The 18,999-nt window shown below is 38.3% G+C and overlaps 2 protein-coding genes across 2 annotated transcripts; one reads left to right on the top strand and one right to left on the bottom strand.

The window, feature by feature from the left end:
• Positions 1-161: 161 nt before the first annotated feature.
• Positions 162-11,916, bottom strand: tubb4bl (tubulin, beta 4B class IVb-like). Its single transcript, XM_084110638.1, has 5 exons — positions 11,466-11,916; positions 5,640-5,960; positions 4,761-4,869; positions 2,879-2,989; positions 162-1,430 (listed from the first exon to the last, which is right to left on the bottom strand). Exons 2-5 carry the CDS (start codon positions 5,694-5,696, stop codon positions 373-375), a joined length of 1,335 nt encoding a protein of 444 aa, XP_083966764.1. The 5' UTR covers positions 5,697-5,960; positions 11,466-11,916; the 3' UTR covers positions 162-372.
• LOC311080595 (zinc-binding protein A33) lies at positions 11,224-18,720 on the top strand. The gene is made up of 6 exons (XM_084110628.1): positions 11,224-11,876; positions 15,208-15,303; positions 15,387-15,617; positions 15,696-15,718; positions 16,723-16,841; positions 17,909-18,720. Exons 1-6 carry the CDS (start codon positions 11,478-11,480, stop codon positions 18,436-18,438), a joined length of 1,398 nt encoding a protein of 465 aa, XP_083966754.1. The 5' UTR covers positions 11,224-11,477; the 3' UTR covers positions 18,439-18,720.
• The last annotated feature ends 279 nt before the right edge of the window (positions 18,721-18,999 follow it).

The raw sequence follows: 18,999 nt of genomic DNA, 5'->3' as shown, positions 1-18,999 counted from the left end.
AATTCCATAGTTTCAATAACTACTGATTTTAAAGCTTATTTTGTTTTATTTTTAATCGTTTTAAGTCATCCTGGCCCCCTAGTTGAGGACCACTGATGTAAATTAGACAGTCATGTTAACCTCTGTGACGTTAGAAAAAAACCCAACACCAACAAAAGCACTTCAGATTCAGAATGTGCCTTTATTCAGATTGACATGGACAATAGTTTCATCGTTATGGAATCTGAAGGCATCACAGTTAAAATCACTTGCGTTGTTGCATTCACAACACTTAGAAACACAAAACCAAACCACAGGAGAGCATCTGTTTGTGGTGAGAAGGATGAAATGATGGTGATGGAGTAGAACACTATTTCGGGTGGTGTTTACGATTTAGGCGACCTCCTCCTCGCCCTCCTCTTCGAACTCGCCCTCTTCGGCGGTGGCGTCCTGGTACTGCTGGTACTCGGACACCAGGTCGTTCATGTTGCTCTCTGCCTCGGTGAACTCCATCTCGTCCATGCCCTCGCCGGTGTACCAGTGCAAGAAAGCTTTGCGGCGGAACATAGCGGTGAACTGCTCGGAAATGCGCTTGAAGAGCTCCTGGATGGCCGTGCTGTTGCCGATGAAAGTGGCTGCCATTTTGAGCCCGCGTGGTGGGATGTCACAAACGGCAGTCTTGACGTTGTTGGGAATCCACTCGACGAAGTAGCTGCTGTTCTTGTTTTGGACGTTCAGCATCTGCTCGTCCACCTCCTTCATGGACATGCGTCCGCGGAAGACGGCGGCCACGGTCAGGTAGCGGCCGTGACGAGGGTCGCAGGCGGCCATCATGTTCTTGGCGTCAAACATCTGCTGCGTGAGCTCGGGAACTGAGAGCGAGCGGTACTGCTGGCTGCCTCGGCTGGTGAGTGGAGCGAAGCCGGGCATGAAGAAGTGGAGACGTGGGAAGGGCACCATGTTGACGGCCAGTTTGCGAAGGTCGGCGTTGAGCTGGCCGGGGAAGCGGAGGCAGGTTGTCACGCCGCTCATGGTGGCGGAGACGAGATGGTTGAGGTCGCCGTAGGTCGGTGTGGTGAGCTTGAGAGTGCGGAAGCAGATGTCATAAAGAGCCTCGTTGTCGATGCAGTAGGTCTCGTCAGTGTTCTCCACCAGCTGGTGGACGGACAGTGTGGCGTTGTAGGGCTCCACCACGGTGTCGGACACCTTGGGCGAGGGCACCACGCTGAATGTGTTCATGATGCGGTCGGGATACTCCTCGCGGATCTTGCTGATGAGGAGGGTTCCCATCCCGGAGCCGGTGCCTCCGCCGAGAGAGTGCGTGAGCTGGAAGCCTTGCAGGCAGTCGCAGCTTTCTGCTTCCTTACGAACAACATCCAGTACTGAGTCCACCAGCTCTGCTCCTTCTGTGTAGTGACCTTTGGCCCAGTTGTTTCCAGCACCACTCTGACCTGCATTACAAAATGAATTGAGCATTGGCGGTTCCTTTTAAGGGAAAGTCAGTTTACTCTGCGGCCATATTTGCAATGCGTTCTGGGCAGAACTGCAACAAGTACAATGTACTTGTTTGGAATGTTGATCCTGGAACAACATACCAATCAACAACCAGGTTTGAGTGACAAATTTACAGTTTATGTCATGTTTAGGCTTACAACCAGGGTGAGGTGCTTCTACATCAGTTATTCACCATCATTTCCCTCTGATTTCAGGGATAACTTATGGGTAGGGTTAGGTTTAGGGGTAGGGATATGGTCAGGATTAAATTTTTGGACGGAATGTTGTTCCAGGATCAACAAAATATCCTGACCCAGGATTGCGCCTAACTCAGCAAAATCAGGACTCCTGGCAGCTATAGCCGCGTTTCCACCGAAATTACTCTGAACAATTTGTCCCAGGAACCTTTTTCCCCCAGACCTGTTGTTGTCTGCGTTTCCATCGAGGTTTAAAGTACCGTGAGGATTAGGCAAATAAATCCGGTGACGTAGGACTGCGCGCTGCTACTGTACCGTTCCTGCTGGATTTCATCTTCTGAATTTAAGCTTAATAAAGCCTGAACCTCGTCGTTGTTCCATTGGTCGTATTTCTTAACTTCATTATTGATTCGAATAGCAAACAACTCTTACTGCTTGTAACGCAACAGATATTTAAAAATGGTGGATGAAATAAAATGCTGTGTGGAGTCAACCAATAAAAATGCGCCATTAACTCAACCAATCAGCGTGTTCAGTGCCCAAATCCAACCCCCGAAAGTTTCTGAACTTTGAAAAAGTACCTCTGAGGGAGAAATATTTACCCGGAACGTCATTTAGATCCTGGTTCCTGCTGTGGAAACACACAGAGTACAGCCCCAAAGTTCCTGGGGAAAGTTCCTGCGGTGGAAACGCGGCTTATTTTGGGCATCCAAGACCATGTCCTATCTACTTGAATGCGGGAATCCTGAAATCCCTTAACCTGCTGTCCAAACTCGCATTTAAACATTTCAAATCGGCAATGAGAGTGTCAAATGTAGTGTCTAATGCTAAAATAAAGTTTAAACAATGTATATCAGGTTGTTGTTCATGTGCAGACCTAAGCTTGCATCAGGTTTCTAAGGGAACTGGAGCTTCTATGGCTCTCTTTTGGTTCTTTTATTTAGAAGGCAGGGCTTATTCCGCCATATATTTCGCATTACAAGTACACCGTCCTGGTACACCTATAGTCTTTGGGGTGTTCATTCTGACACGAATTTGCAGGCATTCACCAAGTCAAATCTGAACTCCTAGCATCTAATAGAAGAGGCAAATTAATTTTTCATTCATTCAGTGTGGATTCATACCTAATTGCACTAATTACAATGTAATTCACTCTACTTTTGTTATTCATATTTCCATCTTTGTGCTGATATTTGATGAACGCTTACCAAACACAAAGTTGTCAGGTCTAAATATCTGTCCAAAGGGTCCAGAACGAACTGAATCCATCGTGCCAGGCTCCAGGTCCACCAAGATAGCACGGGGAACATACTTCCCACCTAAACAGAGAGACAGATACAGTAGGTCAGACTGAACAGGCCAGACACGCAACATTTCTGGACATACAACAAGGTTTAAACACAGTGCTTACATTTTGCATTACAAAAAACAACATTTTATTCAAATCAGCATAACAATTTAGGTGACAAATTCAACTGAAACCTTGAATGAATTTCAGCTGGTCTTTCTGTCTTGCTGTACTGATTGCAGCACTCAAACTGTTTGTGTAAAGCCTGATGATCATAGAGGCTTTCACACCGGTCAGTTACAGGAACTCAGTAATAGGAACTTGCCACCAGGGTGGTTCCCTGAGAACTAATTTTTCCCCTAGGACATTTTTCCTGGTTGCATTCAGAGCACCAGTATGAAATGAAGTGACGCAAGTCGGCCGAAAAATGACGTCAACGCCGTAGAGGCGTTGTGCTTTAGTTGTGTGTCATGGGTTTCGTGATAACTGAGATGGAGTAGACATACAGTTATGCGATTGAAATATTAAAAAAGAGGGCTGAGAGACGAAATGTATAACTAAAATCGTTCCCAGTTAACGACAACAATAGTTATTGGAACTATGGAAAAGCCTCTCGTGTTACACAACGTGATTTAAGAACAATTTGAAGCGCATCAACTTGGTTTTCGTCATTCTTTAGTGCAAATGAGTTCAAAATAGAAGAAAATGTGCTCTTATTTATTTAATTTCATAATTTAAATCTAAACACTTTATTTCCACTTTTACATAGTATTATTTTAATATAATTATATAGGTAACACTTTATTTTAAAGGGGTCATGAACTGGCTTTTTTATATTTTTTATATTGATGTCTGAGGTCAACTTATGACGTTCGCTTGGTTTTTACATTCAAAAACATCAAAATGAAAAAGTAATAGGCTATTTTCTACCCTGGTTTTGAGCCTAGCTCCTGAAACGCTCGGTTTTTATGGGCGTGCCGCATTGAAGACTTGGAAGTAAACACCCACTGCTATGATTGGATAACAGTTTTGCATATTATAATGAGTTTCATGTAATGCGCGAATCGGTGGGCGGGGCTAAACAGGCAGTGTTGAAGTAGGCGTTGATCTTCTTCTGCGGAGGCGGTGTTTGATACCCTTTGACGTCATAGATCCCCACTTTGAAAAACCTGTCATTCGCTGTGCCTGGTGTCAATAACAGCTTTTATTGGACTAACAAGGACGTTTTCAGTTCTGAAACTTACAGGATATTCTTATAGTATGACCCCTTTAAGGTTTCCTTGTTACAGTGTAATTATACATTTAACTACTGAGTAATTTTAGCCTACTTACAGGATTAGGGTTTGGTTTAGGGTTAGTTGCATGTAATTATGCATAATTTACTTATATTACTATGGTAACATGTAATGTGTAAAACACTGTACAGTAAATATTTTGAATTAGCTTGTGTTTTTATATTCAGTTTTAAATGTTTTTTAATTTTAAAATATTTTTTTCCCCTAGTTTTAGTTTAGTAATTTTATTATTTCAACATTTGCCAAGCTATGCAATATTTCTTTTAATTTTATTTAGTCAAGGTTTTTTTTTTTTTATCAGATATATATATAATTTATTTTACTTGAGCGTTTCATTTGACAATTTGGTTTTAATAGTTACAATGCTACGTTTACATCCCAGATTTTCAATGCTGTCTCAGGCTTTTGGATCCCACTATATGTATGCTGTCACCAAATATAATATTTATCTAAATATTTAATAAAGATTCAGACTGTAACCTTTAAGATATATATTTTTTAAAATACCTGAGGCCTCATTGTAGTAAACACTGATCCTGTCTAGCTGCAGGTCACTGTCTCCATGATATGTTCCAGTAGGATCAATGCCGTGCTCATCGCTGATAACCTCCCAGAACTGAGAGAGAGAGAGAGAGAGAGAGAGAGAGAGAGAGAGAGAGGGAGGGCGGAGGCCAGAGAGGGAGAGGCAGAGGGAGACAGAGAAACCGAGTAAAGAATCATATTTATCTGGTTAGAAATTTAAAAACCAAGAATGCAATTAGCAGCAAATATGTAGAGTTACAATTTTATGTAGGATAACAAAAAAAACTTGTATAAATAAACAATGTATAAATTGTGTGTTTTAAAAGAGTATCTCCAATTTATGTTTGGAACGTTTGGAATCTTGAGGATTACGTCAATTTCAGGGTTCCAAAAAATAATCCGAGGAATATCTATAACAATGTGATGTTATTTTCATTCAGGGATGTAGGTCTCGAATGCATATGTCACTATATTATATGATTATGTAATCTATTTGCAAAATATTAAATACCAAAGTAGAATATTTTATTCCCATATGCTAATAAAGCGTTAAGTAGGTCATGATCGTCGATAGGAGGAACCAATCCAACAATTCAATCCCATTGCCATCAATTACCCTGAAGGGTGTATATAAACTCTAACTGTAATAAATGTGCCATGATGGCACGATTATCGCTATTATAAAAAGGGGAAACAGAAGGAATGTTTGATTCCCCATCGTAAAATGATTGAGTGTTAAGATTGGGCAAATCCTGCATGCAGCTGATGAAAGCTTCTTTAAAGGCGGGTTTGTCGCCTCGGAGGGCATCGCGTGCAATCTGAGCCGTCCGTTCTCAAACAAAGCAATTTATATGTGCATTTTACCTTGGCTCCGATCTGGTTGCCACACTGGCCGGCTTGCAGGTGCACAATCTCGCGCATGATGCAGCAGGAGGGACACTGGCGGGGACGCGGGAATCGAACCGAGGGCTGTCTGTCTTATGCACAGTCACGGATTGAGCTGCTTTTTTTCTGCTCGTCTCTCTAATAACGCCCGCCTCTGAGCTCCGTTACTGGGCTGAACGTGTGGTGCAAGATAACGTCATCGCTGTGGCAACCGAGGCTGGAGGAGAGAAGGCTCCAGAAGCTTGGATGGTATGATGCTGAGAGGATAGGCGACCATAAGGACCACTATTAAAGATACGTCTGAAAAATATAGGAAAAGGGAAATAGAGAATGGCGTCTTAAGTTACAGTAAACCTGTGAATTTACTTTAAAATACATCTTAAATTGGTCTGGAATGTTACCTTTACTTGAATATTATAAGTGAAAACACATTTGAGAAATATTAATATCAGAACCTGAAGTTTCTGAAATAACAAAGCAGGTGAAGTAAATGCATTTGATCGAGTTGCAATCCCAACAAAATGTTTATGAAGGATTTTATTTTTATTTTTTATTTATTTTGTGAAATGTTAAATGTGCTCGCCCAAACTTTATATATTACAATATGAGAGATACGGATACATTAAACTGTAGTTAAGAGTAAGAAGACACTCATGTAACAAGGTGCCTAACCCTCCTTATTATACTGGTAGTGAACTTGTGAAGCTCTCATCAACAAAAACTCCCAGGAATTTTATAGTTGACACTTGAGGCATCTCAATACACTCAATTGTAATTTTTAATAAATCCAGGGTTTCACTTTATTTTGATGGTCCCTTTAACACATTCTGTTGTCTAGAAGTAACATTGCACCTAACTCTCATTAGAGTATTAGTAGAGTTTTAGTAGACTGGTAGGGTTAGGGTTAGAATAAGTTGACATGTAGTTGCAAAGTTACTTATAGTCAGTAGAGTGTCTGTTGGAGGGCAATCACAATAAAGAGTTAGTAGATATTAAGCAGACACTCTACTAATACTCTAATGAGAGTTAGTTGACATGTAAAGTTGCAAAGTTACTTATAGTCAACAGAATGTTCAAAAGGGACCATCAAAATAAAGTGTTACCAAATCCAGGGTATAATTTTTTACCACCACCACCACCACCAAAAAAAAAATATATATATATAGGCCTATATATATATATATATATCAGTGTTTCCCCTACCATTATATAAGGGGGGCGCCCCGCCCTCCTAACGGCTCCCCCCGCCCCCCTTGAAGTCAAGTAAATTTGATTTGATTTTCTTTATAGCGCCAGATTACAATTTGTTATTTTATTAAAAAAAACTAAATAGCCCTTAAGTAATATGTTATTTATCTTATTTCCACGATGGCATGTATTTTCTGTCTGTGTTTGCGCGTTTACAATTATCCCAATGAGTGCGCAAGCGCGCACACTCACACACAAACAAACACTTGCGTCAAATACAGATGAGCACTAGGGGACAGAGAGCGCGCGGCGGGAAATATGTCGCTGAACTGAAGATGGCAACACTCGCTCTACTGCGAGTAGCAGCCGGAGTAGCTCTCCTGCTCCAAGTCTACGCCCGTTTCACACATATTTCGTTTGCAGTGCGTGTGCGGTGAGTATTTTTTTCCGTACCCATGTTTACAGAGCTTTCACACTGCACGCGGATGCAGTCCGTCGATGATCGATCCGTTCCAGTTGCGGTGCGTATACAGCAGTGCAGCGATCGTTTCCGCACCGAGTCTACTTTTGCCGTTTATATACTGTCTATGATTTCTGCTGTGCTGCAAACGCTGAATTAAAGAGACAGCGCATGTTTCGTGGTCAAAATTAAAGGGTTAGTTCACCCAAAAATGAAAATTCTGTCAGTAATTACTCACCCTCATGATGTTCCAACCGCGTAAGACCTTCGTTCATCTTCGGAACACAAATTAAGATATTTTTGATTAAATCTGAGAGTTGTCTCACTCCTCCATAGGCTGCTATGTGACCGAAACTTGCTGGCCCAGAAAAGTTATTAAAGAGATCGTTAATATAGTCCAAGTGACTACAGTGGCTTAATCTTAAGTATATCAAGCGACGAGAATACTTTTTGTGCGCAAAAACAAACAAAAATAACGACTTTATTCCACTTTTCATTTCCTTCTCTCTGGGCCTCGTAGTGTTTTTGCGCTGCGCGTCTGTGTTGCACGTCATCACGCATCACACACATGACCGGCGTCGGCCAATAGTGAGCCTACGTGGTGACGTGTAACACAGACGCGCTGCGCAAAAACACTACGCGAACCAACTAGAGGTCCAGAGAGAAGGAAATGAATAGTGGAATAAAGTTGTTATTTTTGTTTGTTTTGCGCACAAAAAGTATTCTCGTCGCTTGATATACTTAAGATTGAGCCACTGGAGTCACTTGGACTATATTAACGATCTCTTTAATAACTTTTCTGGGCCAGCAAGTTTCGGTCACACAGCAGCCTACGGAGGAGTGAGACAGGGCTCAGTTTTCATCAAAAATATCTTAATTTGTGTTCCGAAGATGAACGAAGGTCTTACGCGGTTGGAACAACATGAGGGTGAGTAATTACTGACAGAATTTTCATTTTTGGGTGAACTAACCCTTTAACACAGATTGACCTGAAAATGTAGTAATTTCACCATAAGTGCGATTAATTAAATAAAATGTAGTAATCTCACCATAAATTTATTTAATTAAATACTACTTTTTTCACTTTAAGACCGGGGTAAAGCAAGGAAAACTACAATTTACCTCAACAAGGCGACATAATGACATTCGTGGAGGTGGAAAAACAAGTTCTTTGTGACATGCAAGATTTATTGTATTAAAATTTAAATGCAAAAGATTTTAATATAAATACATGGTTAAATATTTTACCACTTGCTTGAGCAACTTAATATATAATTATATAGAAGTAATGCATTGAATACTACATTGTTTAAATTGTGTTTAAACGTGAACGCGCGTTCACAGCAGTGCTGCGTCTGACAGGATTATTCTCTCCAATAAATGCATCATAGAAATAAAAACTTCTCACAAAAAAAGCCCATTTAAAATTTGTTTGTCATATAAATGTATTAACTAACATTAACGAACAATGAATGAGCAATATTTGTTAGTATTTATAAATCTTTTTTTAGTTGTTAGTTAAAAAATAAAACTATTTAAGCTCTGGTCCATTAATATTAACAAATACTTCTATAAATTTAACAAAGGTTATTTGCAAAAGTCAATTTTAAAAAGATTTAAATATGTTTTTTTTGTTTTTTTAAAGAGATATCTTATGTTAACATTTTTTTTTTTAACATTTGTGTTTTATGTTAACTTTTACAAAGCATTACCCTCCCAGACAACCAATTAATGTGACACATAGATAGATAGATAGATAGATAGATAGATAGATAGATAGATAGATAGATAGTGTCTGTGTCAATTTTCCCCAACCAACCAACCAAACCCCCCCCCCCCCCCCCCCCCCCAAACCTGTAAACCTAGGGGAAACACTGTATATATATATTTAAAGATAATTTATGTGATTAGACCATAATTTACATTCTTAATCAATAAATTAAAATTTGAGTGAGAGAGTACTAAGGTTGTGTCATCTGCAAACATTATTGGAGTAAGAATATTTGAAACATTTGACAAATCATGTATATAGTAAGGGTCCAAGAATGGACCCCTGAGGAACCCCACAGATTAATCTTGCTTTGCTATCATAGCAACACTTAAAACAAACAAACAAACAAACAAACAAACAAACTTCTATTACTTTTCCACTTAGTCTTAACTTAATTCTAAAAATCTAATAATATGTAGGCTACTATTCACATACTATCCCTTGCTTACTCAGAAAAAACAGGTTAAGATTAATTGATTGGTTTGAGTGCCATTTTGTCCAGCAAATAATTTTTAATTAAAATTCCTTTAATTTAAAATTATACAATTACATTGAAATAATTAGAATGGTTGTTTTGCATTAATGAGATTTGCATGTGTGTCACAATGCATAAATATAAACTTATATTAATATACACAATAATCATACAAATAAAAGTTCTTTATTGGCATCAATCCATGGAGAGCCTTTAACCCTTGTGTTATGTTGCGGGTCAATTTGACCCGTTTAGATTTTATAGTTGCTGGAAATACTGGTTAACCTATGTTTTTTTTCTTGATATTTTGTGACTTTTTCTCATTTATCATCATGAACATGCATGCAAAGTTTCAACATGCTGGTGTTTTTTGACATATACAAACAAAATTACTGTTCCTTTCGTGATGTTCGCGGGTCAATTTGACCCGCATATTTTAACGCTCTAAGGCAACTGTACGGACCCAAAATAATAACATTTCTTGGTTATACTTTGTTATTTTATTTTTTTACTACCTTATGAAGCTAAAAAAAATAGGTTTTCCACACTCAATACAGAAAAATATTTTGTCGGCTACAGATGGTAAAAATTACCTATCATTTATTTTTTCAAGCTACCTGAAATAATATTAAATCTTTTTTTTTTTCTTGATATTTTGTGACTTTTTTGCATTTATCTTCATGAACATGCATGCAAAGTTTCAACATGCTGGTGTTGTTTTTTTTGACATATACAAACAAAATTACTATTACGTTTGTGATGTTCGCAGGTCAATTTGACCCCCATAGGCTATTCAAAAGCAACTGTACAGACACAACATAAAAACATTTATTTTATGTATCAACTGGGCATCAACTCCAGTTCTAAAGTGTAAGTGTGTCTAAAAGTGCTCTAACCAAAACCAAACACACTTGAAAAAGCTACATCATGGTGTTCAGAGTTAATTGCAAATTACAAATGAAAATCTTTGACAGACGCAGATAGTAAAATAAGCTCTTATTTATATATTCAAGATATCTGAAATATCTTGAGACTTCGACATAGACTGCAGGAAAAATTAGCTCAGATTAATTGATTAATTGTTCAGTTATGATGTTCTAAAAAAAAAAAAAAAAAAAAGTAAAAAAAAAAATGTAGATTCAAATATATATAAATATAATGTATATTCAAATTTTGTCAAAGCAAAACAGTTTTAAAAAATGGTTAAAAAACATTTTCATTAAATCATATCTTCAGATATATATTTTTTGGAATATTTGACAAATGTTGATATTAAAAGTTTACAGTTTGTACCTGAATCTTTGTTGTTTTTCATAGTGTGATTTTTGAGGAATTGTATTGAATCCAATGCGGGTCAATTTGATCCGGACCATAAGGGGAGTGCACAGAATTCCAACATAACACAAGGGTTAACATCATCGGAACCTTTCCACAAAAGGTTCTTTATTATGGAAAAAAAGTTGTATTAGGCTATATAGTGGAAGGCTTGGATTTTCTTTACACTAATGGTTCTTTTCGCTGAAAGTTTTTTTTGGGGGGGGTACCATTCTTCTGGCATCGCTGTAAAAGCCCCCTTTTGGAACCTTATTGTGTATATATTAATAATGTATTTATTGCGATGTATGGGCAGCAGAACTTAAATAGTGAAACCACACCTACTATTTGAATTAGACTATAGGAACGGGCTGTAGGAAGTGGATCAACTACCATGCACTCTCTACATTATTCAACAATCACTTCTAGTTTTACTAGTTCAGAGTGCTCAGACCCCTCCCTCTCTACTGATGCATGTCAAGACAGACACATTATCAGCGCTGTGCTCCATGAAACCAGAACACCTGTAAAGCTTTAGCTGAGATGTCTAACGCAGACAACAAGCCCTCCTCTTAAATCCCGGAAAAACAGCGGTACCTGCTAAAGGACATGTCTGCAAACCTTCCCGAAGAGGACCTCTCCTGTCCTGTCTGCTGTGACATCTTCCAGGATCCGGTGCTTTTGCCATGTAGCCACAGTTTCTGCAGGAGCTGTCTGGAGCACTTCTGGGAGAGCGCAGTCTTTCGCAGCTGCCCCGTCTGCAGGAGAAAAGCCTCCAAGAAAAGCCCACTTTCAAACCGGGCCCTCAAAAACCTGTGTGAAGCTTTTCAGCTGGGGAAAGGCCAGGGCAGTGCGCCTGGATCAAACACCCTGTGCTGGAGACATGGGGAAAAGCTCAAACTCTTCTGTCTGGTGGATCAGGAGCCCATCTGCGTGGTGTGCCAAGCCTCAAAAATGCACAAAGGTCACGACTGCTCTCCCACGGAAGAGGCGGCTCTGGACTGCAAGGTAGAGTTTGACAGAGTCACATTGTTTCGACACACTGTGTAACATTGTGTTGTTGTTCTCAAGATTTACAGCAGCAGGGCATAAGAATGCTGTTTATCAAGTTTGCTTTGACATTATCACAGTGTTCGGCCAAAAAGATCATGGCAGGCTTTCAAACAACACCTTCTTCATTCCCCTTGTTCGAGCTCCCATTGTGGCATATGCGTCCTATTGTATTCTGGGAAAATGTGATCAACTCCATCCAAAGTGTGACATAAATCGTTCAAAGTGTATACTTGCACCGTTGGATTAGGGTAGTGCTGGAAAGAGAAGTTTGTATTGAAAAAGTGCTTCAGTTGTTCATAGTTTTTCTGCACTGGTTGTTCTCATCTAGTGGGTTGTAGGTCTGTTCTGAAAAAAGACACGATGCTGAATGCAAATGCAACAAACCATGTTGGTTCACAGACAGGACTTAGATTAAGTCAGAATTAGGCCTTTTTATGTCTTTATATATTTTGACATTTACAAATGATGACATTTAAGTAGCTTTTATAAACTTGCTTTAGACAAAAACATTACGGGTTTGCATCTTGAGACAGAGCAATGGCACTGACATATTAAAATATTCCAGTGCAATTCACTTTCAGTTAACTGTTAAAGTCACCATGAAATCAAATTTTACCATTACCATGTAATATTGTAGTGTTTATTACAAATGATTTATCTGTGCACTTCATTCATTTTTAAAAATTCATGTGCCCTTATATTCTTTAATCAAATATGTTATCCTTCCCTCCCCCCTCGAAACGACTTCTCTTCTCTTCCTGTCATGTGCTATGGTGCACAAATGAAACTCCCCTCAAACCATTAGTCTGCTATGAGCGAGAGATGGAGAGGAGGAGCGCTAAAGTAAAACCCTGCCCTCTATTCAATATTCCATATCACTTGGAAATATGTCACAACACTGGAGAAAAGTCGTTTGTAACTTCCGGTTCATGGCGACTTTAACTTTTAGCTCCAACATGCATTTTAACCTGGGACTAGACTTAAAGGGTTAGTTCACCCAAAAATGAAAATTATCCCATTATTTACTCACTCTCAAGCTATTCTAGGTGTATATGACTTTCTTATTTCAGCCAAACACAATCAGAGTTATATTAAAAAAAATCCTGGCTCTTCCAAGCTTTATAATGTAAGCGAATATAGCCTGAGATTTTGACCTAAAAAGTGCATCCATCCATCATAAAAGTAATCTATACTGCTCCAGGGGGTTAATAAAGGCCTTCTGAAGTGAAGTGATGCATTTGTGTAAGGAAATATCCATATTTATAACTTTATTAACTATAATCACTGGCTTCCGGTATAACAGCCGTATACAAGTCTAGTTCCGGCGGAAGAGTGACCTCTGACCCGACGCATGTTAATATAACTCTGAATGTGTTTGGCTGAAAGAAGGAAGTTTTGAGGGTGAGCAAATTATGGGATAATTTTCATTTTTGGGTGAACTAACCCTTTAAGCCTTGTATGTGAAACTGGGCAATAATAAGGCATTAGGACAGCGAAATAAATAAACATATTAACTTTAAATTTTGATACCCAAAGCAAAATCTCGTTCCTGTAGCACTGTTTTGAGCACATTACGGTAACACTTTACTTGAAGGGGTGTGCATAATACTGACATGACACCTTCATAATCATGACATGACACATGTCATGAATATGAAGGAGGTTTTATGCATGTTTATGACAATTGTCATTAAAGGAGCTGTATGTAAGAAATGTATTTCAATTAATCATAAAATGGCCCTGATATGTCACTAGACATTAAGAAATCATGTTCATTTCAAATACTTATATCACTGACAACAGTAGTCCGGCCAGGATATTGCCATTTAAAAAGTGAAGTTGCAGCCCTCAACTGATGTTGATGTTGTCATCTTGTGTTTTGGCCTGAAGCCCCACCCTCCACCTATCTACTAATCACGAAGTCAGTAGTGTTTCTGCATCCGGGTTGCCAGCTCTGCTCTAGTTACCACAGCTACGTAGCAGCCTACGTTCCTGCTGGATCCTGCAGCCTATCTGGCAACCTCGAGTCAGGGGGGAGGGGGAGGGGGAGGGGATACACCGCTCTACAGTAATTTGAAAGTGATTGCAGTACCAGTTTTGGCCACAATCTTACATACGGCTCCTTTAAGTGTCATTCGCTCAGTTATGACATTTTTTTGTGCAAATATGACATTGTTTGAGATGTTTTTGTTATGACAAATTGACATGAACCAATACATCATAACCTGTCATAAATGTGTCATAAACAATAAACATATCAAACTTAAGAAACTACTTAGCTTTATGGGTAAACATTACATTAAACTGGCATGTGGTTGGTTTTGACATTGGCTGTCATGAGGCCATTATAACTGTGTCAAGAATATATTTCTGACCACTTTTCTCCAGTATTCCAGTATTAGTTATAAAATAATTTGACAGTATTAACACTTAATGACATTTTAATGACAAATTAAAGTAATATCACTGTAGTTGAGGTCAAGAAAAATATTCATGACACTGTTATAAAATAATTTGACAGAGTATTAACACTTAATGAGATTTTAATGACAAATTAAATTTGCACCACTGGAAAAAAAAAAAAGTGGTCAGAAATGGAGTTTCTTGTTTTATGTCAATTTGTAACAAAGACATCTCAAACAATGTCATATTTGGATAATAAAAAATCATAATTGATAAATTGTGAAAATTATGGTCCTATTTGAGCGAATGACAGTTATCATAAAAATGCATAAAACCTCCGTCATATTCATGACATGTGTCATGTCATGATTATGAAGGTGTCATATTGTCACGGTGTCAGGTTTGTGTTCTCCAGGTGTCCACTAGATGTCCTCCTTCCCCACGGTGTCAGTCACATTTTGAAACTACATTCCCCACGATCCTTGTCTCATCATTGCACTCAGCTGTTCTTTATCACTAATCATTGCACTCAGTCAATTCCCCATTAGCATTGTCATTTCCCTGTGTATATAACCCTGTCTGTTTTAGTATGTGTCACGGAGTCCTTGTATATTCACGCCTCTTCTGAGTTCTGTTATTGCCTGTTGTCTTGTTCCTGTTTATGTTTGATTGCTACCTTGGTTTTGATTCTTGCCTGGACTGTTTCTGAGTAACGGATTACCCTTATAATAAACAAACTTACTGCGATTGGATCTTCGCCCTATTTCCTGTGTGTGAGATCGTGACACATATCAGTCTTATGCACATCCCTTCAAGTATTACCCACATGGCATTGAGAAATATATCCTTAGTTTTACTTTAAAGAAAGATATTTCATTTGCAGGATGAAATGTGTGCTGCCATGAAGATACTGCAACATAAGCTGGAATTATTCAATAAAGCAAGACGATCTTCAGCCTTTACTTTGGAGCACATTAAGGTAAATATTTTATTTGATCAGAAAAGTGACTTTTGTCAGAAGGTCAGTCAGTAGATTTCTTCAATGTCAGTTTTTTGTCTTAGAATCAGGCTCAGCGGGTTGAGAGACAGATGAAGGATGAGTTTCTCAAGCTTCATCAGTTTCTGTATGAGGAGGAAGAGCGCAGGTTATCAGGACTGAAGGAGGAGGAAGAGCGGCGGGTCGCGGCCGTGAAGAACAGAGATGATGATAATGGACGGAGGATATCATCTCTTACAGACATGATCAGGAAAATGGAGCAAACCATGAACGCTGAAGATTTAACATTGCTGCAGGTGAGAATTGTAAAATATATTTGAATAACATGTTCTCATTCTTTTGTTCCTTCATTAATTCACCTTTCTCTTTTACAGAACTTCAAAGCTACAATAGAGGGGTAAGAATAACTATGACTACTTTTTCGTTACTTGGTAACACTTTACAATAAGGTTCACTAGTTAACATTAGTTAACTACCTAGTTAACATGAACTGAGAATGAACAATACTTCTACAAATGTATTAATCTCAGTTCATATTCATTTCAACATTTACTAATACATTATTAAAATCAAATGTTGTATTTGTTAACATTAGTTAATGCACTGTGAACTAACATGAACAAACAATGAACAGCTGGATTTTGTATTAACTAACATTAACAAAGATTAATAAATACTGTAACAAATGTATTGCTCTTTGTTAGTTCATGTTAGTTAATACATCAACTAATGAACCTTATTGTAAAGTTTTACCTGTTACTTTTTTTCCTATGCTTTCTCCTTTTTTGTTTTTGCTATTGCTTCTTATTCAGTGGTTCTGTGAAAATTAAGAGTCACAACCTAAAAATGGTTGCATTCGCAGGGGGGAACTATATACAGTACAAAAATATGTTCTCTGTGTCATTCTTTTATGTCTGTGACTTAGAAGACTGTATATATAAAAAATTGTTGTTTGGATTTAAATAGGCAAAAGCTTAAGAGTCTATGATTTGATCATTATTGCAGTGATTATTATGTTTTATGTTTGGCAACATTTCTTCTAACACTAATTCATGGAGTGTGTAGCTTTTCATTTATTAAACAATGTAGGAAGACACATCATGGCCATATTCCAGGATGACAATGTCAAGATTCATCAGGCTCAAACTGTGAAAGAATGGTTGGGAGGGAGCTTGAAGAATCACTTTCACACATGAATTGGCACCTCTGAGTCCAGATCTTAAATTCATTGAAAGTCTTTGGGATGTGCTGGAGGAGACTTTACAGAGTGCTGGACTCTTGCATTGACAATACAAGATCTTGACCAAAAATGGATACGCTTCTTGATGGAAATAAATGTTGTGATTGTATATATGTTGTAAAATGTATATATTATTATTATTATTATATTATTATTTGCAGAACATGGAGCACATTGCAGGATCCAGAATGCATGTCTGGATCTTTGTTGGATGAATCTAAGTATCTTGGGAATCTAAAGTACAAGGTCTGGGAGAGCATGCAGGCAGTTGCACCTTACAGTAAGTACCTCTTTAAAGTAAAGGACACATGTTGGTTATTTTGAAACCCTGTGTTGGGTTAATGTAGTCAATTTATTTTGCTGCATAGTTATAAGTATTTAAAGCTGGGTTGATAATGGATGATAGGACCACATACTGCATATTGGGATTTTGTGATGTCATATTAGCTATAATTCAATCAAACTACAATAAGATTTATCAAAGAAAGAATGGTTTGAATCATTATCAAACAATATTGAAACAAAACAAACTTGGACTCAAAACTTTAATTCAAAGTATTAAATCCCAAACTAGTAAAGGTGCATGGTGCAAAAAAAAAAAAAAAAAGTGCAAAATGTATAGTGTCCCAAAGTTGTCACCTTTTGTTGAATTTCTGTTTTAAAGCCAAAATATGGCATTTAGCCTATATGATTTGAACAGAATCAAATGCAGAGATGATGTGTGTTCTCGCATTGGTTCAAAATTGAAAAGTATATAATGACAAAAAAAAGAATGAAAAAAGCCAAGTGTTGAGCATTTCATGTATTAGAAGGGTAAATTATTCTGCCGAATAAAATCCAGTCAAGTTTCACAATGCCAATTTTAACAAATCCAAATCAAGGTTTTGAAAATACCAACACTACAAAGATGACTGGGTTTTCAAAAGGTACTATATGTCTTCCGGCTGCTCCAGTTTCCCCCACAGTCCAAAGACATGCAAGTCAGATGGATATGCCAAACTGTCGTAAAAAAGTGTAAATGTGTTTGTGTCTGGCTTGTGTCAAGAAGGACATCCGGCATAAAACCTATGCCAAATCAAATGTTACTGTCAAGCGTACAGTGAAAATTTGGCTTATTTAACATCAATTCTCACATACCAACTGGAATACTCAGAGTCAGAAACACGAATGATTGGGTTTTCATGTCACTACCAGGCAATAACCTAGTCTTGTAAACGCACTTTACTTGCGTTGCTAGGACAATTGGTTAATTCAATAAAGTTGATTTTTGGGAGTTATCAGCATATCATTGAGTGTATATATAAACATGCTCACTGTATGTTTTCAACATCTGTCTTCTTTTGTCAGGCCCAATAATTCTGGACCCAAACACAGCCCACCCTTGCTTGACGCTCTCCGATGACCTCACCAGTCTCCACTATAGCACCCCAAACCAAGGGCTCCCCAGTAACCCTGAGCGTTTCCACATCAGCGCAGAGGTGCTGGGCTGCACTGCCTTTAACTCAGCAAGCCACAGCTGGGAGGTCGAGGTTGGCGACAACGAGGACTGGATCCTGGGCTTGGCCAGCGAGCGTGTGAAGAGAAATCAGGAAGTACCTGCGAGACCAGAGAATGGCTTCTGGACCATCTGCCTTCGTGATGGGCAATACAGGGCTATGGCATCACCCCCAACATCTCTAAAAGTGGAGGACAAACTGCAGAGGGTCTTGGTTCAGCTGAACTGGGACAGAGGGGAGGTGATTTTTTCAAAGCCTTCATGCCAGGAAATTATATACGCTTTCAAACAGGTCTTTACAGAAAAGTTATTGCCATACTTTTACACGCAGAGCAAGCATCCTTTGCGAATTCTATCCAAGCCTGTGTTGGTGTCTTCTTGAAAGTATCATTTAAAATAGAGAAATGATCATTTTGAAAATATATACTGTGAAAATACACATTTGTACACGTTTGACAGATGCTTAAAGCGATTTATTACATAAATATAACCTCTTAGTAGTACACTACACTTAGAAGGGGGTTAGAAGAAAAACTTATCCGTTTTTAGTACATCGATGTCGTGTAAACATGCCCTTAATGTGCCTGTGACCTTGTCTTACAATTTTGATTTCTACACATTAATTTGCAAGCTAATCTTTATTGCTATTAAAAAACTTTCAAACAAATGCACATTGTTTTCTGAATCATTATCTCAGTGATTGAGGAGGCATGTGTCCTCTCAGATTTTTGATCCAAATGGATTTTAAATGCAACTTCCAACGTAATAACGAATGCGGTTGACCAGCCCGTCAAAGCTTACGCTACTCCTACATCCTACGTCATACATCGTCAAGTTACTCTTTTGGAGTAAGTCGACTTGCGTACTGCCGGAAGCTAGTTATTTTGGTCAATAAAGTTTTAAATATGGAAATTTTCCTACAAGAACGCAACACTTTGGGACA

This window comes from Abramis brama (assembly GCF_963993115.1).
Source record: "Abramis brama genome assembly, chromosome: 1".
NCBI lineage: Eukaryota > Metazoa > Chordata > Actinopteri > Cypriniformes > Leuciscidae > Abramis > Abramis brama.
This window is presented reverse-complemented; position numbering and strand designations above follow the sequence as displayed.